The sequence below is a fragment of the Larus michahellis genome, chromosome 6 (genome assembly GCF_964199755.1).
Source record: "Larus michahellis chromosome 6, bLarMic1.1, whole genome shotgun sequence".
In the NCBI taxonomy this organism is placed as follows: domain Eukaryota; kingdom Metazoa; phylum Chordata; class Aves; order Charadriiformes; family Laridae; genus Larus; species Larus michahellis.
Window position 1 is genome coordinate 38,317,982 of NC_133901.1, and position 27,993 is coordinate 38,345,974.

General features: G+C 40.4%; 1 protein-coding gene across 7 annotated transcripts in view; it reads left to right on the plus strand.

Annotated features, from left to right (window-relative positions):
* CTNNA3 (catenin alpha 3) overlaps window positions 1–27,993 on the plus strand; it is a 542,113-nt gene that overhangs the window by 443,227 nt on the left and 70,893 nt on the right. For all 7 annotated transcript variants that reach the window (XM_074592075.1, XM_074592077.1, XM_074592076.1 and 4 more), the window contains one exon: window positions 26,255–26,347. In XM_074592075.1, coding sequence (XP_074448176.1) covers window positions 26,255–26,347 — 93 coding nt within the window. The remainder of the gene's footprint in view (window positions 1–26,254; window positions 26,348–27,993) is intronic.

Sequence of the window (27,993 nt, forward strand, 5' to 3'; positions counted from 1 at the left end):
CTGTATTACTTGGCTTTTTAACATCTTGAGTCAGGATCACCAAACTTGAGGTATCATTATGGGGAAAACTTAAAGCACAAATAACACATAGGTTGTTTCCTATCTTAGTTCATCTACATACGTATTTTCCAAAAATGTCTATGTTCTTTACCTCACAGTATACCTGGGAAGTCATCTCATATTGTACAAATATTTACTTGTTTATCTTTACATCTGCATTAGCATCATAAACTCAGTCATTATTATTCTGACTGTACCTTGCACATGTCTTGTGACAATGCTCTGTACTGCAACAGTTTTGGGACACAGTCTGCATACATGTCAGTTTAACATGCTGACATTTTGAAAAATGCTAATCTCCATTTAGTACCAGGTCAGTTTATGTTCCCAAATAAACATAAAGTCGATTTCTGTTTTCTGGCAAACAACTACACATATGATTTTGCTTGTATTTCATGTTTACGTACCATATAACAAACTCTCAAAGGTCTGATCTTCTGCCAGTTTCATTAGTTTAAGACCTTTAATATCTTCAACAAATGAGATGACCCTTCCAGTTCTCTGTGTAATAGTGTTGCTGGTTTTGTGGCTTTATAGAGCAAAAAACTGCTCAGCAGTGTATCTGTAAATAAAATCCACACTCTGATTTTCCTTGAAAGTTGCATCCTGCTTTCTTGAATGTGTGGGCAGGTTGTTACCCTAAGAAGTTATCTTTAGAGTTTGGAGTTGCCACACTTGCCATAAAAAGTATGTGTTCTTAAGAGCTGAGGTGTTTCCACAAAAAAAAATTAAAACTTTGTTAGTAGAAAAACAGGTTGATTTATTCACTTAAAAAACAGATGGTGATTTCAGGTAGAGGGAGGGAGACAGAAGAGGAGGAAGCAGCTCCTCACCCTTTTAATCTCAGACATGGGAGTGAAAGCCAAAGCATAGATACATTATTATTTCACCCAAGGAGGGACGGGCGTTTTCCTCCCACATCTTCAGGTCTGCCAGGCTTAAACCATTGAATTAGAGTCAGCAGAGTAGTTGGGGAATTACAGATTTGTTTCTTTTTTTTTAAACAAATGACAGTAGAAACTACTTGGTTTTTGTGCTTCTATGTGTCTGCACTTTCAGACTAACAAGTTTTAAGTTTTTGGTTCATTGTACGTCCTTCTGACTGCTGCCCCTGCTCCCATACTCCAGCCATTCACTCAGTTTTTACAGGGAGATTTCTGGTTTTAGATTGTGGGTTCTTTTTACATATTAAATTAATAGTGGGTAAGAAGATAAGTGCCCCCTTCACCTCCATATATGCAATTCCAAATTGGCCTTTTATGTCTGTGTACTATATTATTTCTATACAGAGAAATCATCCTGTAGTACTGGAGTGTCAAAACCAGATGCTCCCTTCCGAGCAAGAATATGTAGCGTTTTTGTATTGTTTTATGTATATGTTGGAGTAGACTTCATCAAATTGCATGTATAAATATATGAGAAAGGACTTGATGTTGTCAGGCTACATCTTGCATACACGTCTGATGGTGAAAATTTTCTTTCCCAGCCAAGGCAGCAGATCACATGTGCCATCCAGGTGACTCTAGATATGACTAAATGGAAGTAAGTACTTAAAAGGAGAGTCAGTAACTCACCACTTGGATAGTACCACATTCAAGCCTGTAGTTACTGTATGTTAACACCTACTACTTGTTTTCATTATTTGAAATTCTTTTAATGCTATTAATTATTACTCTTTCTGTCCAAAATATTATGGTTCACGGAGCCTTCTTTCTAAACCAAAAATACTGCAGTATCTCTTGAAACGAACCTTACTTTTCACTGTCACACATTTTAGTTGTCTCACACCCTTGTCTGTGAGGGGAAAGAGAGAAGAGAAACACACACAGAGGATCACAGAAGGAAGGGACCTTGTGAAATCATCTGGTCCAACCTCCTGTTGAAAGCAGAGTGTTGTCCACAGCCCTGTAAAGCCAAATCTGACTTTACTGACTTCTTTTTTTCTTTTAGATTTTAGTGTTAAGATAGTAATGGAGAATTGATGGGGCAAACAAAGCAATAGCGTGTGCCAAATCTTACTTATAAAAGCCAGCTGCTTGCTACATTGCATGCAACTACTAGACTGTAATACTTTCACCATTGTTTGCTGTGTTTATGCCTGCTTGTTTACATCCAGCACATGACTTTTTTTTTTTTATTCTTTCTCCAGTTAAAAATGTAATTTTCTTAAATCTGCCTTAGGTTTCCAGTTTGTAAAGTGTCAGCTAATGGAAAAGATGTTGTGTGGTGTTGGTTTTTAAAAAAGAAAGAAAGAAAAAAGGCTTTCTGGGTATATATAGGCAAAAACAGTGAATGATTTCAGAAACTCTGGTACACGGAGCAGTGGTGAAAGTATTAGCTGCGTACTGTATCCATTACAATATAAACATGCAATTATCCATCCTGGCAAATCCGGCATTGTCTTCTGCCCAAGCTATACAGCCTTAGGCATTGTGCAAGGCTGTGAATTAAGAACTTCTCGGCAGCAAATTGCTACATCACTTACCATCAAAGTGTCTTAGTGCTGGGGTTTCTGGTTCAGACAGAGAAGCCAAAATGCTTTGTACAGAAATGTATGACATAAACAGTTCTGACTTACATACTACTTTAAATTTCAATTCTTCCCAGTTTAGGGATTAAATTATATTGCAACAGTGTCACATATGTTTATGTTTTTAATTGTTCATGGAATTATCCCTCTCTTTCAGGAAAACAGAACTTTCCAGAATTATTTGGTAGCTCTAGTTTAGTGGCTTATTGGAAACTTAAGCACAAGGCAGTATTTTTTCTGGAACATTAAAATCTTTGCTGAGGGGTTTTTTCATATAGCAAGGAAAAGTGATGTGTATTCCTTCCTTGCCATTTGGTGCTTACTGTCTAATATAAATTATATTCCCAGAGAAATTGAATGAATATTATTCTGTTAAAAGGGAAGGACTGAATTTCTGGAACTAGAACTGAGAGACACAGCAAAAGTGTTACAAATCACAGATACTCTATTAAAGTATGCATCCTGACACATGGTTCACTGGAGTATGAGAAATGCAAGCCTGGAAATGGAGACTGCAGTCTCTGAATACTGTTAATAGCTCAGGCTATGGTTCTGATTCTGAAATGAGCGCTGTCAGTGGTGGTGCCAGTTCTGGCTCAGAGATCTTCATTGCTCAGTGTAAATCTGCCCACAGATCCCTTTTACTGATCATAATCATCTGTACAGTCCATGGCCTAGTTGAAATTTCTCAATTGCCATTATTTGCACTGTGGAATCATTTAACTGGTAGGATGGATCTTTTTAGCATGGTGCAAAAAAGCAGTGAGTTACATTACAAATGTATTCAATACATAATTGGATTTCAAAAATGTAGTAAAAAGTGTGTGCTAGATTTTGATCTCAGTTTTGCTGGCACAAGCATGGAGTAGCAGTGCTGTCATCTGTGTCATACTGTGCTTTGACATCAGTGTGACAATGTAAGATCTGGTCCTGTTGTCATGCATGTCCTTGCTGATACATCAGCACGACTGTGAAGAAGGTTTGGGAGGAATTTATTTGTTTATCCCTGAATATGCCTTTTGGTTTATATTTTTATAATTCCTTTGTATTCCATAGGTATATTTGAGTTCAGGTTTTGCTGTTAATGATACCTTCCTCGTTTTTTGGTTGGTGGTTTTTTTTTTGGGGGGGTTGTTTCTTTCTTAAAACATTGTTTGTGAACTTGAATCACACCGGATTATTTTCTTGGAAGTGGAATGCAGAGTTGGTGAAGGCAGGTGGGCATACCAAGTAAGAAGGCATAGTAATAACAGGGAAACTGACTCAGAAAAAACAGAAACCGTGAAAGAAAATTCTTTGGAGAATTTAAAAAAAAATCCTCCACTGAACTACTGAGCTTCATAAATGGAAGAAGGTATTTTTAAGTACTTCTTACCTGAAAAGATTCCGTAGAGGCTGACAAACCAGGTACTGCCTAATTACCTGAGAACCTCTGGGACTTACTGCCTGTTCTTAAAAAGAGAGAAAAGAGACCCTTTGTTACATTCAGTACCAGCAAAGTCAGTGTGTGTTGATACTGAAGTGAAGTGTGTTGCAGCAAGGGAGTACTGTGCATCATCTAGCACACGGAGTGTGTTGAAATTGCAGTTTTAGAGCACCATTCCTTCAAGGTAACGTGGCTATTAGCTTTTGAGGCCCTCTTGCTGTTCACTATATCAAGTACTTCAGTTATTTAGGAAATTAGAGCAGTAACATTAACTAAGATTAGTTTGTTGCTCCAAGTGCTCTGTTATCCTGGTCTCCATGAAGTAGTCTGCATAAAATTATTATAGAAAATATAAGGAAGCCAGTTATTCATTAAGTTGGACAGAATTCTTTCTGGAAATAGAAGCCTTCCATTTTTCCTAGATGTGGTCCAGCATGAAATAGTGCCTGAGAAATGATCGTACGTGCTGTTCTGATTAGCCTTTGAAATATCCTGAAGTTTGTTAGTGTTAAATTCACCTACAAAAAGAGTAACAACTTTCATGTTACCATATAGCAAAGCACATCCATGTGGAGTACTGAGAATAAAGAGCTGCCAGTACCTATCTAGAGTGAGGCGGTGGCAGCTGGAGGATGCACACAGGTAGTTACGTGTCTCTGAGAGTGGCTTTGTTGACAGATGGCTGCCTTACCCCCGTGCACCCAGAGCAGCTGCATGGCCCCTGTTGCAGCAACGGCTCATCCCCTTACTACAGTGCCATCAGGCTTCCTCCATTGGGATCATGGCCAGCACAGGTAGGGGAATATCATCATCCTTTCAGGGGCACTGACATTCACTGGCTGACTGTGTGTAGTCTTGCAGCAAGGGCCACATGCTTGACCCCAGTAATTGGTGTCAGAGCCAGCTAGATAGCTGAGATCCATTGTTCTTCCACTTATATTTATTGTATTAATTATACCACTGCCTGCCTTTTACCTACTTCATAATCAGTGTGTAATTTACTCGTTGAGGATATCAGATAAGCAGATGCCAGACAACTCTATATTCTTTGTATTTGTGGCTCATGTGCTATCAGAATGGTGGGAATCGGTCCCTCTTGCCTTAGTGAGAAACCAGTCTGCCATCCCGTCTGAACATGGCGTGCCATGCTATGTCTGGGAGTCTTGCTGACCCCACTGGGTTGTTCTGTCAAATACACTATGAAAAAGTTTGTGAAAGCTGGATTCCAGATGTTAAAAAAAAAAAAAAAGTATGAGGCTTAATTAATATTCAGCAAATAAAGAACAGAGCTGAAGAATTGCTCACTGTTTCAGTGAGGAAGAGCTAACCACAACAAGCAAAAGTAAACCATTTGCAGCACACAGTTATATGCTTGAAGTGATGTGAGATCTCAGCAGTGCCCTGGACTTGCATGAATACTAAGCTCAGTCTGACTGGGAAGTGGCCAACAAGTAGAACAAGCTTGTCATCTTGGTCAGCAAAGCTCAGAAGTAGAATTTACCCAGGTTTTAAGCAGAGCAGCACGAGCGCAAATTGGGGCTTCATTTGCCAGTGTTGGGGTTTGTGGACTAATTGTTTATTTCTGAAATGGAGCCAGTCCCCGGCAGAGATGAAACCTAAAATTGTGTCTGCCTAAACTTAGGTTTTCCTTTCCCCTTCGCTATTCCATTCCATTAATATAGCCTTAAGTCTTGCGTCTTACAGCTTCCACCATCTCAGGCTTGACTGCTTGATTTGCTCTTGCCGTTTATAGGAAACTCACAGATGAGGAAGCAGATGATTCACCCTAGTTGCCTTTTAACTGCAGAAAGGATCTTCATGAAGGGAGTTTTTTTTTGCTGAATGAAAAGATCATCCTATCTGATAGTGTTGCTGCTGTATTGTTGGTTTCGTTTGGGTTCTTGGGCTTCTTCTGTATATGAAATTGCACCATGTGTTTAAAGAACATACTGGCCTTATAATTCATAGGACTCTCTTCTCCCTATAAAATTACCACATTTCTTGGCTGGTAGAGTTACATTTTAAGCTGTGTTTAGTTCATCAATAAAAAACCTCATTCCTTATTTTCTCCTCTTATTTTCCATTCCAGAAAACTCAGTAGCAAGTATTACCTGCAGCTGGGATATTCAGAGGTGGAATGATTCATAGAATCATAGAATCATAGGGTTGGAAGGGACCTCTGGAGATCATCTAGTCCAACCCCCCTGCCAGAGCAGGGTCACCTAGAGCAGGTTACACAGGAACGCGTCCAGGCGGGTTTTGAATGTCTCCAGAGTTGGAGACTCCACCACCTCTCTGGGCAGCCTGTTCCAGTGCTCTGTCACCCTCAGGGTAAAGAAGTTCCTCCTCATGTTTAGGTGGAACTTCCTACGTTCAAGTTTGTGCCCATTGCCTCTTGTCCTGTCCCCGGGCACCACTGAAAAGAGCCTGGCCCCATCCTCCTGACACCCACCCTTTAAGTATTTATAAGCGTTGATAAGGTCACCCCTCAGCCGTCTTTTTTCCAGACTGAAGAGACCCAAATCCCTCAGCCTTTCCTCATAAGAGAGGTGTTCCAGTCCCCCAATCATCTTTGTAGCCCTCTGCTGCACCCTTTCCAGCAGTTCCCTGTCCCTCTTGAACCGGGGAGCCCAGAACTGGACACAGTACTCCAGGTGCGGCCTCACCAAGGCAGAGTAGAGGGGGAGGATGACCTCCCTCGACCTGCTGGCCACGCTCTTCTTGATGCATCCCAGGATGCCATTGGCCTTCTTGGCCACAAGGGCACATTGCTGACTCATGGTCATCCTGTTGTCCACCAGGACTCCCAGGTCTCTTTCCACAGAGCTGCTCTCCAGCAGGTCAGCACCCAACCTGTACTGGTGCATGGGGTTGTTCCTTCCCAGGTGCAGCACCCTACACTTGCCCTTGTTGAACTTCATAAGGTTCCTCTCTGCCCAACTCTCCAACCTGTCCAGGTCTCTCTGTATGGCGGCACAGCCTTCCGGTGTGTCAGCCACCCCACCCAGCTTGGTGTCATCAGCAAACTTGCTGAGGGCGCACTCTATCCCCTCATCCAGGTCATTGATGAATATGTTGAAGAGGACTGGACCCAGTACTGACCCCTGGGGAACACCACTCGTCACTGGTCTCCAACTAGACCCTGTGCCCCTAATCACAACCCTCTGAGCTCTATCTTTCAACCAGTTTTCTATCCACCCCACTGTCCATTCATCTAACCCACACTTCCTAAGCTTCCCTATGAGGATGCTGTGGGAGACCGTGTCAAACGCCTTGCTTAAGTCAAGGTAGACCACATCTACCGCCCTCCCCTCGTCTATCCATCTAGTCATGCCATCGTAGAAGGCTATCAGATTAGTCAGACATGATTTCCCCTTGGTGAATCCATGCTGAGTACTTCTGATAGCTTTCCTTTCCTCCACGTGCCTTGAGATGACACCCAGAACGAGCTGTTCCATCATCTTTCCAGGGATGGAGGTGAGGCTGACCGGCCTGTAGTTCCCCGGCTCCTCCTTCTTGCCTTTCTTGAAGACTGGAGTGACATTGGCTTTCCTCCAGTCCCCAGGCACCTCGCCTGTTCCCCAGGACTTTTCAAAGATGATGGAGAGCGGCCCAGCAATGACTTCTGCCAGCTCCCTCAGCACTCTCGGGTGCATCCCATCAGGGCCCATGGACTTGTGAATATCTAGATGATCTAATTGGTCCCTCACTCGCTCCTCCTCAACCCAAGGGAAGTCGTCTTCTTTCCCTGTTACTTTATTCAATGCCTGGGACTCCTGAGGGCTGGGCCGAGCAGAAAAGACCGAAGCAAAGAAGGCATTCAGTAACTCTGCCTTCTCCACATCCTCCGTCACCATGACTCCTGCCTCATTCAGCAGTGGGCCTACAACTTCTCTGGTCTTCCTTTTGCTTCCAATATACTTGTAGAAGCTCTTTTTGTTGTGCTTGATGTCCCTAGCCAGGTCTAATTCCAAGACGGCCTTGGCTTTCCTTGTTTCATCCCTGCACGCTCTGGTGGCATTCTTGTAATCCTCCCAAGGGGTCAGTCCCTTCTTCCACTTATTATAAACTTCCTTCTTCCACTTGAGCTTTTTCTGAAGCTCCCTGCTCAACCATGCAGGTCTCCTGCGTCCCTTGGCCGATTTCTTTCTCTTAGGGATGCACCGATCCTGAGCTTGGAGGAAGTGGTCTTTGAATATCAACCAGCTTTCTTGAGCCCCTTTGCCTTCCAGAGCCCTAGCCCACGGGATCTCTCCAAGCAGTTTCTTGAAGAGGTCGAAGTTAGCCCTCCTGAAATCCAAGGTTGTAATTTTACTTCTTGTTGTTGTTTTGTGGATAGTACCCATGATCCTGAACTCAATCATTTCATGATCACTACAACCTAGGGTGCCCCCAACCTTAATGTCCTCCACCAATCCCTCTGTGTTTGTCAGTACCAGGTCTAGAAGTGCTCCTCTCCTTGTTGGCTCCTGTACCACCTGTGTCAAAAAGTTGTCATCAATGCACTGGAGGAGCCTCCTGGACTGTGCATGCCTGGCTGTGTGGTCTTCCCAGCAGATATCGGGGTGATTGAAGTCCCCCATGAGAACCAGGGCCTGCGCTTGCGAGGCTACCTTCAGTTGTCTGTAGAAAGCCTCATCAGTCTCCCCATCCTGATCAGGTGGCCTGTAATAAACACCCACAACAGTGTCCCTCATATTTGCCTGTCCCTTAATCCTCACCCATAAGCTCTCAACCCGCTCTTCATCCGCCCCTAGTGAGAGCTCGATGCATTCCAAATGCTCTCTCACATAGAGTGCAATTCCACCACCACGCCTTGCTGGTCTGTCTTTCCTGAAAAGGACATAGCCATCCATGACAGCATTCCAGTCATGCGAGTTGTCCCACCACGTCTCAGTAATTGCATGAGATCACTCTTACACAGTCTGTAGGATGGCCAGATAGCTCAGAGGTTTGGCAGGCAGCTTTTACCTGGCATAATTGGGTTTTAGGCCATGATACATCTCTGCTCCTTTTCTGTTTACTCTTGGTCATGTTGATGATTCCAGAGATTTATCTACTGTCTAGGCAAAAAAAAATAATTGTGTTACTAATTGCCAAAAACCACCATCCTCCACAAAGAGAAAGTAAAAGAAGAATTGAAATTAATGCTGGGGACCATTCAGCAACCAGCATGAATAGCTTACCGTGAAGACATAGGATAATGTTCTTTGAAGATTTGTGGTGCTGCGTCACAGGCATAGGTGTGCGTTGTCCTGCCTCACACAGTATTGTTTGTATCCTCTTCATGTCTTTTCCTTCCCCTCCTTTTTTTCATTCATTTTCCATTTTCTCTCCTGTTACCTTACAGTTTGTCTAATATTGTTTCTATGCAGATTTACTTCTCATGCCTGATACTAAGGTAGTATAGGAATGGTCTTTTGGGAAGCGTGAAAACTGGAATTCCCACAGGGTACCAGTCTTTTTGGAAAAGGTTAACTAGTGCATGAACTCTGATTTTTTATCTCAGCTAAAATAAATAATCAATTGCAAAATTTAAAGGTACTAGACTATGTATAGAAATTGTATAATACAGTAATCTGATTCAAAAAGTCTTGTTAGAAGCAGGGACATACATGCTAAAAGCTACCTTGGCATATGGATGTAGATTAGAAGATGGATGTTTAAATACAAAGTTGAAGGCCCAGAGACCCACATTCACATGCCCTGAAGTCTCCCTCAGTCTATGTAGTTTCTGCATGCCAGGGAAGTCATTTGAGCTGGACAAAAATAAAATAAACGTCACCATGACTTTAGTCCACCTCAGTCTCATCTCCAGAGTTAAATTCACTGGTCTGTCATGCCTTCCCATACAAGATGAGGGAAGTGCTGGACAAACCAGGATAGGATATGTCTACAACAGCCATAGTACTGGCTGGGAATGCAGTTTTAAACAGTTGGCATTTTAGTGAAAATACTGTCATCCTCATGACTAGTATTTTCCATTCTATGCTGGGCCAGGTGACCTTGCTAAAGGCTTCAAAGATTAAAGGCAATTCTGTCACCTGGGGATTTCTTATGAAGGAGGAATGTTTAGCCTTGTCCTTCAAAAACTGAACCATGATTGCTTTCTCTAGAAAACAACCAAAACCAACAAACCCAAAATGGTTAATAGACAAGAAATCACCATTTTGTTGCGATATGATTCCTGGAGCACCTGTGGTGTTTTGAGTTTTCTCAGTGTATTTCCCTGATTGACAGTGTTGATGGTGTGATGATCTGTGCAACACCAGGCCTGCTGGTGCCTGGTGGAATTCACCTTTCCCAGTGGGGGACAAAGTCTGTCACCTTTTTATGAGCCTATGCCTCCTGTGCTTGTCATGAAATTATGAAGGGTCAAAGCAAGCTTACTTTAAAAGCATGTTAAGTGTTTAATAGTACTGATAGACCCTGGGCTACCTGGTCCACTGAGTCAGATGACCACGAGTGTGAGAACAGTGACTTCCCATTTGTGAACACTTAAATTATAAGGGACCACCTCTATCAACTGAGTTGTTCACAAGTCCACGGACTCTGATGGGATTCATCCCAGAGTACTGAAGGAGCTAGCAGATGTTACGACAGGACCCCTCTCGATCACCTACCAAATGTCTTGGGAGGTTCCTGCTGACTGGAGGCCAGCCAGTATTGTTCCTGTCTACACAAAGGGCATGAGGGAGGACCCAGCAAACTACAGACCTGTTAGTCCGACCTCAGTTCCTGGAAAGATTATGGAGAACATTATACTGGGTACCATTAAAAGGCATTTAAAGATTACTGCAGTCATCAGGCCCAGTCAGCATGGGTTCACAAAGGGAAAGTCCTGTTCTATGATAAGGTCACCTGCCTAGCGGATGAAGGGAAGGGATTAGATGTAATTTTTCTGGATTTTAGTAAGGCTTTTGATACTGTCCCTCACAGCATCCTGCTGGACGAGTTGTCCAGCTGTGGGATGAGCGGTTTCACAGTGTGCTGGGTGAAGAACTGGGTGAAAGGCAGGACTCAAAGGGTTGTAGTGAATGGGGCTACATCTGGCTGGCAACCGGTCACCAATGGTGTTCCTCAGGGCTCAATTCTAGGGCCAGTTCTGTTCAATATATTTATCAACAATCTGGATACAGGAGTTGAGTGCACCATTACCAAGTTTACCGATGATACCAAACTAGGGGGTGCTGTAGACTCTTGAGGGACAAGATGCCTTGCAGAGGGATCTAGATAGATCGAAGCATTGGACAGTGATTAATTAGATGAAATTCAAAAAGTCCAAATGCCAGATTCTGCACCTAGGATGGAGTAACGCCAGGCACAAGTATAAATTGAGAGAGGAATAGCTGGAGAGCAGCCCTGCAGAAAAGGATCTGGAGGTGCTGGTCAACAACAGGCTCAGTAGGAGTCAGCAGAGTGCCCTGGCAGCTGAGGACAAACCACATCCTGGGGTACATTAAACACAGCATGACCAGCCAGTCAAAAGAGGTGATTATCTTGTGGTTTTCAGCATTGGTGCGGCCTCACCTTGAGCGCTGTGTGCAGTTTTGGGCCCCGTAATTTGAGAAGGGTATTAAGGTCCTTGAATGCGTCCAGAGGAGGGCAACAAAGCCGGTGAAAGAGCAGGAAGGAATGTCCCATGAGGAGCGGACTGAGAACTTTGGGCTTGTCTGGTTTGGAGAAGAGGAGGCTGAGGGGCGACCTCGTGGCTCTCTGCAGCTTCCTGGGGAGGGGAAGTGGAGAGGGAGGTGCTGAGCTCTTCTCCCTGGGATCCAGTGATAAGACATGTGGGAATGGTTCAAAGCAAGTTCAGACTGGACATTAACAAGCTTCTTTTTGCCAAGAGGGTGGTCAAACCCTGGAACAGGCTTCGTAGAGAGGTGGTTGATGCCCCAAGCCTGTCAGTGTTTAAGAGGCATTTGGACAATGCCCTTAATAACATGCTTTAACTTTTGGTCAGGCAGTTGGACTAGATGGTTGTTCTAATTCCCTTCCAACTGAAAATGTTCTGTTCTGTTGTGTTCTGTCACTTATGCTCCAAAAAATCTGAGCAAAATATATACTTTTCCAAGGAAGCCATTAGATTGTATTTTTTTACTGTACTATTACATAGAATAATGGCCAAGTAATTAGTTGGAAAAAAATAATTTTACCAGAAATACCATGAAAGCAAAGTGAAATTTTAAGGGAATTTAATGTATTTTTAAATTCTTGCTGAGCACACCACTGAAAAGTGCACCACTGTGAACTAATAGATTAGATGCTAGGCCACATGTTCGGTTCATAGAAATATAGCAGCTATGTTAAAAACAGTAAACTGTGGCAATTACTCTGTTGGAAGGTCTGACTCTTATTACTTTGTATGACAGAAAAATAGCAGTTTGATGATAAAATATTATAAGAGGGAATAGATAAAGGGCATTCCTCCGCTGTGAGCAGCAGACGTCATTTACCCAGCTCCCTCAGCCTGTATCCGGGCTTCATGTGCTCCTGTGGTATGGCACAGTTCATTGAGCATTTGTGACTAGTTATTTCCTGTCTTCTAACTTTCTGAAGTTGTCTTTTACACCAGCCCCCCTTTGGAATTGGATTTCTTCTTTGTGAAAATAAGTTTCCTTCCTCTTCTCTTTTAAACCTTAAATTTTAAAGTCTTTCAGACTCATCCAGTTGTTTGCAACTGATTTCATTCCCTTCTCTGTTTCTTATGTTGCCTCTATCTATATTAAAATACTACACTAAAAATCTCTGAATGTTTTAGAAACAAGTACTTAAAAGTTAGTTAATAGCACTGTTGAGGTTCTCTGCAAACTTACTGCACTATATCTGAATAATGTGTCATTATATGATCCTAGTGTATATTTAGCAAGCAGAGGTGTTTTTTTCGTCGTATCTCGGTAATTAACAATAGTAAATATTCTTGCACTACATTAAATAAGTACACCTTAATGTCCATACTGCCTGTATATATGTGCATACTAATAAGTTAGTATTTCCGTAAAAAACCCCAAAACTTTAAACCAAATCAATTAGTAGATTATGGTTTGTATTGAGGGTAAGAGATAATTTTAGAATTTGGATTATTTAATAGCTTACTGGGTGTCGGATCAACATATAAATTACGGCAAGTAAATTTATATGAATGTGTTAGAGTATCATTTATGTAATCACTATTATCAAAAGTGATTTTCCTGTATGAATCAAGGATCTGTGACCCATTATCTGCAAAATCTATTCAGTTGTGTAAGTCTGTTTTTTACATTAAATTAGGCATTGCAAGTCCCCTTCTGAACTTTCAAGCGGTAATAATTCCTACAACAAATTAACAGTAGCGTGTTGCATTCATGAAGAAATATGCACAGTGACTGTTGGATGTTTTTTCATTTATTTCTCAGGATTTACACTGTCTCATTAGAATTCAACTGTCATTCCTTTAAATATCAATTTGTATTTAAATTTATTGTTCTTGTAAAGACCTTACTTGTGCGATAACAGGTAGTTAACAGCTAACACAGCAGGTATTCCGTAGTGTAATCTCTGCATAACAAGGTATCTTTGCTTTTAAAAATATTGTTCGATAGCAATGTTTAGAAAGTTCAGTGTTTACAAACTTGAATCTTGTATAATATTTGCTTCTATTTCCTTCATGTCCAGTTACAGTTCAGTAGTTGAAGCACAGTGGTGCTCTATTAGTACAGTTTCCTGTGCAGACAGGATTAACTTCAGATAATTCCCAATGTTTGTTTGTCTGTCCTGTTCTTCTTAGGTGTTTCTGAACACCTACAGCTGGAGACTCCCTGGTGTCTTCAAGCAGTCTGTTCCACTACTTCATTACCTTTAGAAAGTTATTCTTAAAATTCACCCCACGTGTCTCCTTATGGCAGCTTAAAGCACTTCTTGACTGGTCCATCAAGGATGTGGAGAACAAGCTGTCTCCTCCTCCTCCTTGTTTCTTGTATACTTTAGAAGGTGTTTCTTTTCATATCCTTTTCTTCAGCTGGTTTACCAACTTTAGCAAGTGCAGTGCCCATAATCAGATACAATACTTCCAGTAGAGGCCTCAACTCTGAGTTGAGTAGAAGGCTTATTTCATATGGCTTGCTGACTGTGCTCCTGCAGATACTTAGAACAGTCTGATTGCCTTTATTTTCAAGAATATGACATTGCTACTTCCTGTTTAGCCTGTGATTCACTACAATTCTTAATGCTTTGCTTTAGAACTCCTGCTTAGCCACTCAGTTCTGTCTCTTATTTATACAGTAGATTTTTCCTGCCTAAATTTAGTACTTTGCATTTGTTCCTGCTGCGATATCTTCCTTTCAGTCAGTTTGTCAAGATTATGTTACATTTTAACTCTGGTTTTATAGTCACAGTCTTTCTCAAGAATTCAGTATCACCTGCAGATTTAGTAAGCCCACTTTATTCCATTAAGTTTTTATTAAAATTGTGGGCTTAGTGCAGATGCCTGTTGAATTCTACTTGATATGTCCTGTAATTTTGACAGACAAATTTTGGTAACTCTTTCGGAGTATATATTTTTTTCAACCAGTTACATACAAACACGATCATCGGTTCATCTAGAACTTATTACTCTAGCTTACTTAGAGAAGATAATGTGAAAGCATAAAAAACTTCTGCATCTCTGTCCACAAAGAGCATTATCCCATCAAAGAAGTAAGTTTGATTGTTTTGCCATGATTTATTCTTGACAAATCCATGTTTGCTGTTACTCGTATTCTTTCAAGTCTTCCTTTCTTTTAGCAGCAAGTGTTGTTAAAGCACATAGTGTATTATCTCTGTATAAAGATGAGCACTGATGAAGAGTTGGCTCTGTATGCCTTTTGCCATTTCATAAAAGCATAAGCTGTGCTTCGTACTGTAGACTGTTTAATTTAAAATACGGGTTCACCCAGTTCATAGGACAGACCATTGTTGTTCTGCTGCCTTACACATTGTGAGTTGCAGATTAATATAAATAAACAAACTACTATTCATGTTGGAGACTTAGACTTTGAAGCTTAGTTTATTCATGGAAGGAGTATAGCTTCAATCCATGGTGTCCCACAGCTCTGGTTTGTGGGAGACAAGCGAACATACTGACCAGGACCCTATTCTCCGGACAACTTTTGGGGACCCGTAATTTAGAATGAAAGGCCTCAGTGAAACTCATGTGATTATGCACATGGGTACAAGTTGGAATTTGTGTGCCTTACAAACCCTTTCTCTGTTGAGATACCTTGGCTATCACATCGCCTGCATCCTGCAAAGCCCAAAGCTGAGTAAGTTTGTCAACGAAGTTTGTTCTCATTGCCAAAATCAAACTTTTTCAGGAGATGTGAAACCAGGTCTTGTTCAGATACTTAACTGACTGTGAAAGGGTTTTACTGAAATTATTCATGTGCACGAGCAGTTTCCACAGAAACTTAATAATTACGGGTAGGCAGCACCAATGACAAACCAAATTAATTTCATTAATCTTTTTCTAACAAGTACTTATCAAAGACCTTTTTTTCTTGAAAAAAATTCTTTGTATTCTGTTCTGCTCTAATAAGAAAGACTTCCCCTCCCCCCATCCCTTTTTTTTTTTTTTAAAAATACATTGCCATGGGATAAAAATACTGCTGATCAGCTGCATTTACTGGTTGAATTTAGGCTGGTTAAGGTTAATTTGTATTTAGATCCATTAGTTCTTACTCTTCACATACTGTTCAAGTCAGATAGTACTGGAGATCTCTGAAAGACCAATTTCATCCCATGCAACCAGACAAGTTTTCATTGAGTTACAATTGGCTGCAGTTATTCTTCTTTTTACATACCTTAGTTAAAAATAAGAGAAGTGGGGTTTTATACTCCCGAGTTGAGCAGTGAGCACCTCCAGAATTCCCTAGTTCTTTAAGTAAATGCACTCTGATTTATTGCAGCTAGAATAATCAGAGTATTAGAAAATGTGACCTATGAGAAAAATACTGAATGGGTTAGTTGTGATTAGCCTGGCAAATAGAGCAACAGAAGGGGGAGAGAGAAGGGAAAGATATCATAGCCATTTTCAATTACATAAAATGTTGTTGCACAAGAGAGGAGAAAATCTGTGTTACGTGTTCATAATGGATACAAAGAGAATAAGCTCTCACTACGTGGGGGAAGATTCAGCTTAGACATTAGGAAAACCAAATTTCATAAGTAAGATTATGTTAAATTTTCATAGGTATTAAGGATCTTGTGTCTGTGTCATTTTTATCCGTGGCAGTCTGTGACAGTTATGTTGATTATTTCCCCTTCCATTTCACTAGTCAGCAGAGGCTGTCAAAGATGCATATTGTGAAAAAATACACAAAAGGAAAATATGAATCTGAATAAATTTCTCATTTGGTGTGTTAGAGAGGAATCCTTGCTGCCTTGTTTCATGTAACTTTGTCATGAAACCTTCCCAAATTAAAGAAATCATTTCATGTTTTCAGGAATTTTCCGTGGACTGTTAAATGCATTAGTAATAACAGTGTACATATAACTGAAAAGCTGCTGTTGTATGATTCTCTTTAGTGCACCTATAAAAATTATAACAAAATCATGTAATAAATAATTGTTAAGAAACAAGACCTGAAATAGTGTTGGTGGGGAGTGCGGGGTGTGTTTGTGTGTGTGTGTGAGCCTCTTAAAGCAGAATCAGTTACTGATTTGTGACATGAAGGCTGGTTTGCACAATCATGTGCTTAATAGGTTATTTAGTTCCACATCAACTGATGCTGGTCACTCAGTTGAACAGTTATTGGTTATTGAATGACTGAATGTGGGTGGATTTCAACAGTAAGTCATAGGTGGGAACGTGTGGGAAGGATGATTGTAGTGGTACCTGTGCATTCAGGAGTTGGCTATGCATTAGAATGTGTATTTCTGTAATCATGCAAAAGTTTTTGACTGACAGGCTTATTCTCTGTACCTTTGTTTAAGATGATATGCTTTACTTGCAGGTCAGATAGTAGAGAGGGTCAGTTGAGATTTTAGAGACTTGAGGAAATCTTCAGGCTGTAGGTAATAATTTCATCTACTGCAGTTCGAGAAGCGTACTTACCATTAGAAACCTTTCACTAAGGGATATATTCACCTATCCAAGGGAACATATGTTTTTTTTAGTATGATGATTTAGCATAATTATTTTAACAGAAACGTATGGATTTGTCTTGTTAAAAGAAAAATCTTTGATGCAGGGGCTGTAGTTGCTCAGGCTTTATTCATCTGATAGACCTACATTTATGAAATTCTGAATTGTCTGTTTTCTCACGTTTCTTGTCCTGTCTGAGTACTGAAATGTATTTTTAAGACAGTCAAACTTTGAAGTATTCACTGCACCTTTTTAACCTTTAACATATTGATGTTTTCCAAAAGCAGTTTCAGTTTTCTTGTCTGCATTTCATAGGACAGTCTGCCTTGGAACAGTTGTTGTGATTTGGCTTTGGGAATGAGGCTTTGGGATATACTCTTCATCTCCACAAGAAATGGAGTCTTCTAGGGAAGAAAGGGAGTTTCTGTAGGAAGGAAGGCGGGATGTATCACATGTTTTCAAGCATAATTTAAAATCTCTTTTTTTCACAGAAGTGCATTTATCTTAACCACACCCCACTACTCCCTATCACAAGGATGAAGCATTGTGGAAAGTTCACTATTAGGTGAGATTAAAATACAAACTAAACATTAAAAGAAAAACAACAACAAAACCCACAAAAAAGTAAAGAAGCATGGAAGATGAGGAAGGAAACAAAGACTTTTGTTGAAAGTACCTGGAACCTGTGACTGGATCCAGCTAAGTGAATCTTCATTGTGATCATCCCCTCTGCTTTGGGGGTTTTCCTGCCTTCCATGGGACTCCTCAGCTCCACACACAGGGTGTTAACCAGCTGTGTCCTGGAAACCTCTCAGGATGGAGACTACACAGCCTCTTTGGACAGCCTGCTTCACTGCTGGGCTGTCCCCAGGGGCAGAAAGGTTTTCCTTATGGCCAGGCTGAACCTCTCTTGTTCCAACATTCATCCTCCCACCATGCACCGCTGTGTGGCAACTAGCTCCATTTTCTTGATGTCCTCATAGGTTTTGCCGGGCTGCTGTTAGGTGCTCCAAAGCCCTCTCCTCTGTAGGCAGAACAAGCACAGTTGCCTCAGCCTCTCCTTGTAGGACAAGTGTTCGGCCACCGACTGTGTTTGTGGTCCCCTGCTGATCTTGCTGCGGTTAATATAGTGTCTTCTGTGTATTGGGTGGGGGCCAAAACTGGATGCAGCGTTCTGGGTGCTGTCTCATAAGAGTCAGGTAAAGGCAGATAGTCACTTCTCTCAATTTGCTCACTCTGCTGTGGTTCATACAGCCTGGGATGCTGTTGGCGTTCCTTGTTCCCAGGGCACCCTACTAGTTCAAGCCCAGCTTCCCTGTGCGGAGACTCCCAGGTCCTCTCCATCTCATCTGCTCTCCAGCCAGGCAGCCCGAGCTTGTTTTGTTTGTAGCAAGAGGTTCTCCGTTCCCAGCTGCCAGATCTTGCTTTTATCCTTGGTGAATGTTATAAAATTCCTGCCAGCCCATTCCTACAGCATACATAAATCCCTCTGGATGGCAGCCTTGTCCTTAAGTGTATTGACTGGTCCCCTGATCTGGTGTTGTCTGTCCACTTGCTGAGTCTGTGTTCCATCACCTCCTCCACACCCTTGGTAAAGATGTCATACAGAGCTGGTCTTAGGATAGACTTCTGTAGTACAACCACCAGATGGGGTACAGCCCATGAACCATTGCCCCCTGAGCCTGATCATCCAGTCAGTTTTTGTCTGTCTGGTTGTTCAACCACCCACAGTCTAATGTCCCAGCTGGGTTACATAAACTAGGAGATGGTTCTTCCTTCTCCTTGAAATGTGGTAGAAGGTAGTCACGTTGATGAGGCATGATTTACCTTTGGGATATCCATGCTGACTGCACATAATAACCACTGTGTCCTTCATGTGCCCCAGAAGCGTGTTCCAAGAGTCAGTTCATGAGTTTCCCAGGGACTGAAGAGAGGCTGACCAACCTGTGCTTCCCCAGTCTGTTCTTCGGGTCTTTTTTGAAACTGGGAACCATTATGAACTTCTGAAGAGTCTGCAAAGCAGACTTCTGCAAAGCAGACTTCTGCAAAGCATCTGTTTGGTTGCCTTTGGAGTTAACCAGTCTGTTTTAGACTACTGTAATACATACAGATGTGAAAGAGAAAACAAGTTCTGTGCTCTTTTCATTTTCAAATGTTGGAGTAATGTTTAGAAAAAAAGTATTCTATTTCAAACACAACTACAAAATTGGTAGGCTATATATATACTGGCAAAAGTGAGAACAATAGCTCAATTGGTTTCTCACTATCTGTTTTCAAACAAATTAAGTTCTTCCATTATAAATGAAAGGTCTCAATTAGCTTCCCACTAGATGTATCACATCTGTGTCAACCCAGCAGAGGAAACAGGGAATACATTTTAGGTTAGCAGAACAACAAATCACTTGTATTAAAAACTACTATTCTTGTTTTGTTAATTATAATTTTCCGAGTTAAAAATGGAAGCTTCTTAGCCAAGTGGTGGAGTTTCCTACTTAATAAGCATAAGCAAAGGATATACTTTGCGTGGAGCTGTGCATCAGTTGTCATGGTTTTCATGGAGTGAAGACGGGCTTTGGTTACAACAGGTGTATGATCGTAATAGCTATGTTTGATTGTATTTTCTGTTGTTATTTGGGATTTTAAATTTTTAAAAATGCCATATCAAAAACATGCTTCCTTGAAATGAAATAACTGGAAAAAAGTAAACAAGCTTTCAGGTTCCCAAGTGAGTCCTTAGGTACCTGATGAAGAATGTGTCCTCTTGAAATCTTACTGTCTTTCTGATCACGCTGTTTCGCTTTATAAAATCTGCTGCCTCATCTGTCTTCCTTGTATCTTTTGACCCTAATGGTTACAATACCATTATTAGTTGTGATATTTAGGCAACTTTCAAGTTTCTCCCAACTTTTTATATTTAAGAACGTGTTCTGTGCTTTTACAGCAGCATAACTAGGTCAGTATTTTCAGGAGTAAAACTGTTTGAATTGTTCTAGGCATTATGCAAGAGTGGCATACCATCAGTGCTTCAAGAGGTACAACCAAACTTCAAGAAAGGAAGGAATGAAAACAGGGCTGAAATACAGCTTTCCTGCAAAAAAGGTGTAACTTCAGATAGAAAATATGTACTAAAACTCTCTGTGCCCATTTCATAGAATCATAGAATTGTCTAAGTTGGAAGGGACGTTTCTGATCATCCAGTCCAACCATCAGCCTAACTCTGACAAAACCCATCGCTAAACCATATCTCTAAGCACTGTGTCTACCCGTCTTATAGATACCTCCAGGGATGGTGCCTCAACCACTTCCTTGGGCAGCCTGTGCCAATGCTTAATAACCCCTTCAGTGTAAAAATTTTTCCTAATATCCAGTCTAAACCAACCCTGGTGCAACTTGAGGCTGTTTCTCCTGTCCTATTGCCTGTTACCTGGGAGAAGAGACCAACCCCCCCTTGCTGCACCCTCCATTCAGGTAGCTGTAGAGAGTGATAAGGTCTCCCCTCAGCCTCCTTTTCTCCAGGCTGAGCAACCCCGGTGCCCTCAGCCGCTCCTCACAAGAATTATGCTCCAGACCCCTCACCAGCTTTGTTGTCCTTCTCTGGACCTGCTCCAGCACCTCAATGTCTTTTTTGTGGTGAGGGGCCCAAAACTGAACATGGCACTTGAGTTGGGGCCTCACCAGTGCCAAGTACAGGGGGACAGTCACTGTCCTAGTCCTACTCACCACACTGTTCCTGATACAGGCCAGGATCCTGTTGGCCTTCTTGGCCACCTAGGCACACTGCTGGCTTGTATTCAGCTGTCTGACACCCAACACCCCCAGGTCCTTTTCTGCTGGGCAGCTCTCCAGCCACTCTGCCCCAGGCCTGTAGTGCTGCATGGGGTTGTTGTGACCCAAGTGCAGGACCCAGCACTTGGCCTTGTTGAACCTCATACCATTGGCCTCGGCCCATCGACCCAGCCTGTCCAGATCCCTCTGCAGCTCCTTTCTACTCTCAAGCAGGTCGACACTCCCACCTAACTTGGTGTCATCTGCGAACTTACTGAGGGTGCATTCGATTCCCTTGTCCAGATCATTGATAAAGATAGTAAAGTGAACTGGCCCCAATACCAAGCCCTGGGGACCACCACTCATGACCGGCCGCCAACTGGATTTAACTCCATTCACCACCACTCTGTGGGCCTGGCCCTCCAGCCAGTTTTTAACCCAGCGTAGAGTACACCCATCCAAGCCATGCACAGCCAGTTTCTCCAGGAGGATGCTGTGGGAAACTGTATCAAAGGCCTTGCTAAAGTCCAGGTAAACAAAATCCACAGCCTTTCCCTCATCCACCAAGTGGGCCACTTTTTAAAAAGGATCTTCAGAAGGCAGTTCTCAAAAATTTCACGTTTCTCAGTTGCACTCCTCTGCTCACATCCTTCCTATCTCCTGGGCCATTTATTGAGAAGACTGTTATCCTAATGTATCCTCAGTGAGAACTGAAAACACAGGAGTTTTCAGTTCTGAAAACTGAAAACACAGGAGTTGGGCTATTGATCTGTCTAGCTGTTTCTAATGGTGATTGTGTTAACTTTTTTGTCTTAATCTCCTGAAGCAGAATGCTATAAATTCGCTTATTGTTAAACGAGTGAACAAAACCTCTTAGCATACAGTAGTAATAAGATAACTTTTGCCCCATACTATGAGTTGACAGCATTTATTATTTTTAAAACCTCAACTCTTTACCATATAATGTAATTTTTTTTTTTTTTTTACATTGAAAATACTTTCATCTTTCGTTGTTGAAGGTTATAATTTATTCTCATCATTAATCAAACTGTTTGGTCTTCTCCAAAATTTATGTTCTCCCCACTAATCTTGAAATTTGAGCTTAAATGTATAAGAGATCTTCTGCACAGTTATCTCTGTTAGTAACAAGAACTGTTTATTACGTACATTTGAAAATGATCTGTCTGTAATGTGTAAAGGCTATGGCGGGATAATGATTTTACTATTACTTGTTGACCAGTTCCGTGCCAGCAGTTGGTGACAAGACAGCTATCAAAGGGAGAGTTCCGATCTGTGGTTTAATTAATCATTTGTTAGCTTTATATTCGTGATATCCCAAATAACGTGATATGTAAAAGATGCCACTTTAAGGTAAGGGCCAAGAAGAGATCTCAAGAATAGGCATGTGATCATTTTTAATGATAACTGGGCGGGATGGTATTTGCCATAGCATTGAGATGTCACAATATTGACAGATTAAGAACATAGGATTTTAATTTGCCCTTTATAATGTGTGTTTTTATTGTTTTCAAAATAACACTCAAAATAATTGCTTTTAGCAAAAACCTGAAAAGTGCTCTTGGTGAATAGATAGCAGGAATTATATGAGTATCTTACTAAATTAGTCAGGAAAAATAAATAATGCTTGCAATTTCTTGTTCTCCCTCTAGTGCATCAAAACTCTTTCTTTGGCAGCCTGTCATCTGATAGAATTAAATGTGGGATAGCAGTGGTATCGTGACTAATACACAAAATCATTAGACACTAGCTAAGTATTTGCAGAGAGACCATTTGTGACATGTTTACCATGGTTTGTTACACTGAATGACATGCTGCTTGACATGATGAAATTTTCAAAACGTGGGGATTAGTCAAATGTCCAGAGTAGAATAGATAATCTCTTTAAACCCATTCTGTTCTCAGTGAAGAACATAATAGCCAAATTCTGATCCTCCTAGAGTGCATACAAGCATTTCTGTTGCTGCGGTGGTATTTACATACCACAAATAACTCCTGTATTTGCAGTGGTATAATAAAGACATCACTCATCAATTTAGCTCCTCTTAAGGTGTTAGTCTGCACTGCATTTTAGTATTCATTTGGGAAAAAGAATGACTGATAGGGGCTGTTGAAGCCAAGATAAGATAAAAAACGTAAGAGCATATAATGACAGTTTAAAGGTCAGCATTTAATTGAATGTTAGATAAGAGGATATAGCTTCCTTTTTTCACATCATGATAGCTCTTCATCCATTTACATTGTATGCTTTGAGATTTTAGACTTGGCTCTGCATTATTTTTTAACAGCTGAGACCCTTTATTTGCAGGATTGACGGTTTCGTGGGTGTATGTGACCTTTAAAAATGAATGATCTAGATAAAGTTGTTTGGATAATCACTTTTGAGGAGCATTTGCATAAAAAACTGTGTTGGAGAAAGTTATGTAAAATCTACTCAAACACATTGTTCTGCAAAGCTTGGATTAAAAAGCAAATAAGCCAACAAGCCAATTTGAACCCAGTTTGGAAAGACTGGCAGGGATCTAAAGACTAAGGCCAGGCCTTGATTTTATTAATTATTCTCTTTAAAATCCTTGTAGAAAAGCAGATTAAAAGGTTTGTCATCAGAGAGTGTTTTTCCTTTCGTAGCATCATAGAATAGTTTGGGTTATTACCTTCAGAGGTAATTCAGTCCAACCGCCTCGCAATGAGCAGGGACATCTTTAACTTGATTGTGGAGGACAGGGAGGTGCTTCGAGACAGCCATGCTTGCACTTAGCCTCCACCCCAATGTTCTGCATTGAGGAAAGAAGTGGAGAGAATTCCTATGGCAGTGCAGCTGGAAAGAGCAACAACAGCTTCTTGTTGTACAACTTGCAGTTTTGAAATATCAGATTAATAGATCGATGTTTTCATCTGTGGAAAGCTTACCTGAGACTGGCGTTTAGAGGTGTCTTACACTAGTGTAATTTTCCTGTCCTCTTTGCCCTCTAAGGTTTCTACGTTTAGGCTGATAATATTTATGTAGTTTGACTTACAGAAAAAAAGTATCAATACAATTCTCGAAAATTCTCTCAATGCCTCCTAAAATAATCTTTTTGTAAATATATGCAATTTGTTGTGGGGCAGTAATGGTAAAAGCTCTTAAATGCACTTACGAATAATGTGACTGCCTCAAAATTATTAACCATTTTGCCCTGTCACAGCATGTTGTATTTCATGTTTTATAGAAGAAGAAAATTAAAACCAACTACATTGGAAAATGGGGGATTGCCAAACATTCCCAAGAACGTTTTCACAAAGGAAGGAATGGTGTCTTGCTGCCACTGTGAATCCAACTTTATGATCATTGGGGAAAAAAATTGTAACTAATATTTACAAAGACTTAAGAATCACAACATATTTCTGTATGTGGTAACCAAGTATGTGCAGCTTTAAAAAGAAAGTGGCTTCTTTTTTCTATAAACCTCTCACCGATTCAAGGGTATTAGCTGCCTGAGGGCCCTGTTCAGTGTAATCCTGAGAAGCTAGGGTTCCTCTGTTTCAGTACCCTTTCTGCTATTGGTCCTCTAATAAGAGTGTCTGTAAGTGTTTCAATTAAAGAGTTTGTGATAGTTTTTTTATTCCATGGATATTCACCTGCAACAAAATCTGATTTTCCTTCCACGCTGCACGTTTTCAAACAACTTGTGCATGGTAACAGCTTTTGGCTACTGTGGAATTCTTACTACGTCTAATTCCAAGACTAAAGCTGGGAGACTTCATCACACTGTTAGTCTTTGCCTGAAAATAAAATGTTCCTTTTCCTTGCTTTACCAGTGTAGGATTATGCCTATCTTTGCCCCCCAAATTGATTTCCCGTCTATTTTCTTGAGGAAGTCTATGTATATTTTTCACCACCAGCATTGTATTTCTGCTAGCTTGTGCACCAGCTTTGAGTTCTTTATTTCTTAAAATGTTATCTCACAGAAATTATTGTTTTGTTCAGTGAGTGGAATTTACTTTTGTGCTCTTGAAGTAATGGAGTGCTATTTAAACCTTGTTTCAAGGCTGACGTTGAAGTCTAGTAGTTTATGTACCACCCTCTGGCCACAGCCACAGAGGTGCTTTCCCAAACTGTACAAATGTATGCACTTTAATTTAGTGCCGTTACCATGGACCCAGAAATAAAATAACAGAACCCTACAGTGTTCCTCTCAACAAATCTTATTTGTAACTTGACAGTAAAAATAAGCAGGTGAGAACATACAGCAATTCTGGTTTAAAAAGATTACATTTGACATGATTGAAAAGTGGGTAAGAGTAATGACCAGGTTTTTTTCTGCCTGTTTTTGGTAGGGTTACCTGATAGTCCTCTCTTGTCATGTTTCTCTTGGCACATCGAGCTTTTGGAATACCAAGAACGTCAGGATTTCCCTCTAATTGGAACTCGAGATGTCAATCAGTAGTAGACCATTCAGTAGTAGATCTCCAGTTCTGTATTGAGTCTTGACCTTATATGTATTTTTTTTGTTCTTTACAATGTGAATCTACTTGATAAGGAGAAATTGTTTGAGTGCCCTATTGCATTGACAGAACCCATATTATTTTTTAAATAGTTCATAATCCTAGAAGTTTTGTGTGCTTCATTGTGCAGTGTTCTGTTAATATGAGTCAACTTGATTTTAATATTTTATTTAGTGTCCTTTTTATAGCCATCTTCATTATGTTTTTTTTACTGTTGTCTATGATAAAATTCAGAACTCCTGCATGAAGACTTTTTTTTTTAATAATATGTTGTTAAGTTGGAAAGAGGAAATAAATGTGAAGACCTAGATTGTATAGAAAATGGTCAGAATTGAGAAGACAAATTCAAAATGGGGAGAAAAGTGGTTTTTTCCCTCCCAGAGCACATAGCTGACTTGGAGCACTCTTTGATGTCAGTGGAGCAACAAAAATTGGTAGGGTTCTGAAGGAGATGGGAGAGTGGGCATATGAGTATTTCTGGACAGTGAAGAGAAGTAGTAGAAAAACTTGTTAAAAAAGAAGAATAATCTTTCGGTTCTAAAAACGTAGGCATCTGTCCTCGTCATGTAAAGGTTTCTTGTAAGACACCTTTGCTAGCAGCAATAACACAATATTTAAATACAAAATAACTTCCCTGAGTACCAAATTTAAAAGACAGTGCTTTAATTAAAGTATAGCTATTCTGAACTAGTTCAGAGCTGTCTGACACAATTTGATTTTAGTTAGGGTTTAATAACCAGTGCACTGCTAGAACACGACTAGTTTTTGTTTGTTAGATATTACCTTGGACCAAATTATAATATATGTTTGAAACTAATACCAAAGTTACTACCCATAAAAGAGAATAACCCATTTCTACATTTTTTCCCAGACACCCGAGGAGCTAGAAGATGTATCTGACCTTGAAGAAGACCATGACGCACGTAGTCGTACAAGTATTCAGACTGAAGGGAAAACTGACAGGGTATGTATTACACCAGTTAATTTAAAAAGCAATTTCATGAGGGGAAAAACACTACTATGTTCCTATGAAGCCACTTAAAGTAATGCAGTGAATGATTAAAATCTTTTTCAACTCTTAATAGATTTCTGAAAATGTGCAGAGGGCATCAAACAATGTGTATGACATGAAAAACACAGAGTAATTAAGTTGTAAATACTTGGTGAAGATCTAGACTAGAATCATAGAATATCTCAAGTTGGAAGGGACCCATAAGGATCATCAAGTCCAGCTGCCTGCTCCTCGCAGGACTGCCTAAACCATATGACTGAGCGCGTCACCCACATGCTCCTTGAACTCTGACAGGCTTGGTGCCGTCACCGCTTCCCTAGGGAGCCTGTTCTAATGACAGATGTAAATTAGATAGAAAAGTTCTTATACTTACTGAATGAAATTCTAATAGTTTACAGTTTCATAAACGTGGCTTGGTCTAATAGAAGCTAGGTTAACAAGGAAATGTTTATGTCTGAGTCTTACTGAAGCCTGCAATGCGTATTGACCAAAAATAACATCTATGTGTGAGAAAGTTCACATGCACAGAAGAGAAAGGGGTATATCTGGAATCTTAGCCACCACAACGTGTGAGTTATGGACTTTTCCTGCTGTGTTCATGCGTGAACCTATTTTGTAGTTTATTGCTTAACTAGTGAATTCATGAGGACGTATGGAAAACTTAATACAGATTTGACAATTTCTGTATTCCTAGAAGTTCTGAATGTTTTTCCTGATGTATCGTCACTGAACCTGAGGAGTTCACTACATTACTGGTTATTGTTTATTGTTTGCATTCAGACATTTTTAAGAACCTGAAAATATTTTCGATGCAGCAAAAGCTTTCTTAGTAAAAAGTTGGTGTATTTAGCAAACATTAATCTTTATGTTTCTATTTTAAATAATGTTTCAGCACAGCTGTACTCTGTTCACAGCTTTCTGAAGTGGAAAGATCCATGGGGCCAGAAATGTCAGCTTCATTACTTGTTTGCTCAACACCTAGAGCAATAACACATCTCTCACACTTGATTGTTTCTAGTAGTATTCCCGGAATGGAAATGATAATTGATAGAACCAGTTGGGGAAAAACCCCACTTTTCAATATAAAAAGAATTATGTCAAGAAAGTGGCATTTTAATTCCTATTTGTTTTTCAGCAAGCACATTTTTTTTTATTCATCAAACACAGATATTTTCTTCATTAAGACCTTAAATACTAAGGAAAAACTACTAACCAAAATGAACACTGCTCACTTGTGTTGCATACGTGCATATCAATGACACGTTAATTACCTGTCAGTTGACTCTTAAAACATTGTGAGAAATATAACTGTATGAAAGATCACCTCATTCAATCTTACTACTCAATAAACATAATTGGCAATTAAAGTATACTCGCTGCTCTTTTTGGTTGAAACTACTCTCTCTAAATGTTAACACGTTTTCCCCACATTACAGGCAAAAATTTTTATTGTAGTTAAGCAAGGTTTTCCTTTAAAACATCATCCATATGAGAGCCTATGAATTTGTTTGGAACAGGTACAGATGGTGCGCTTACATATTTTCATAAATATCCCATAATGAATGCACTTGAAGGTTTTCTCTCATTCAGAAAAAGGC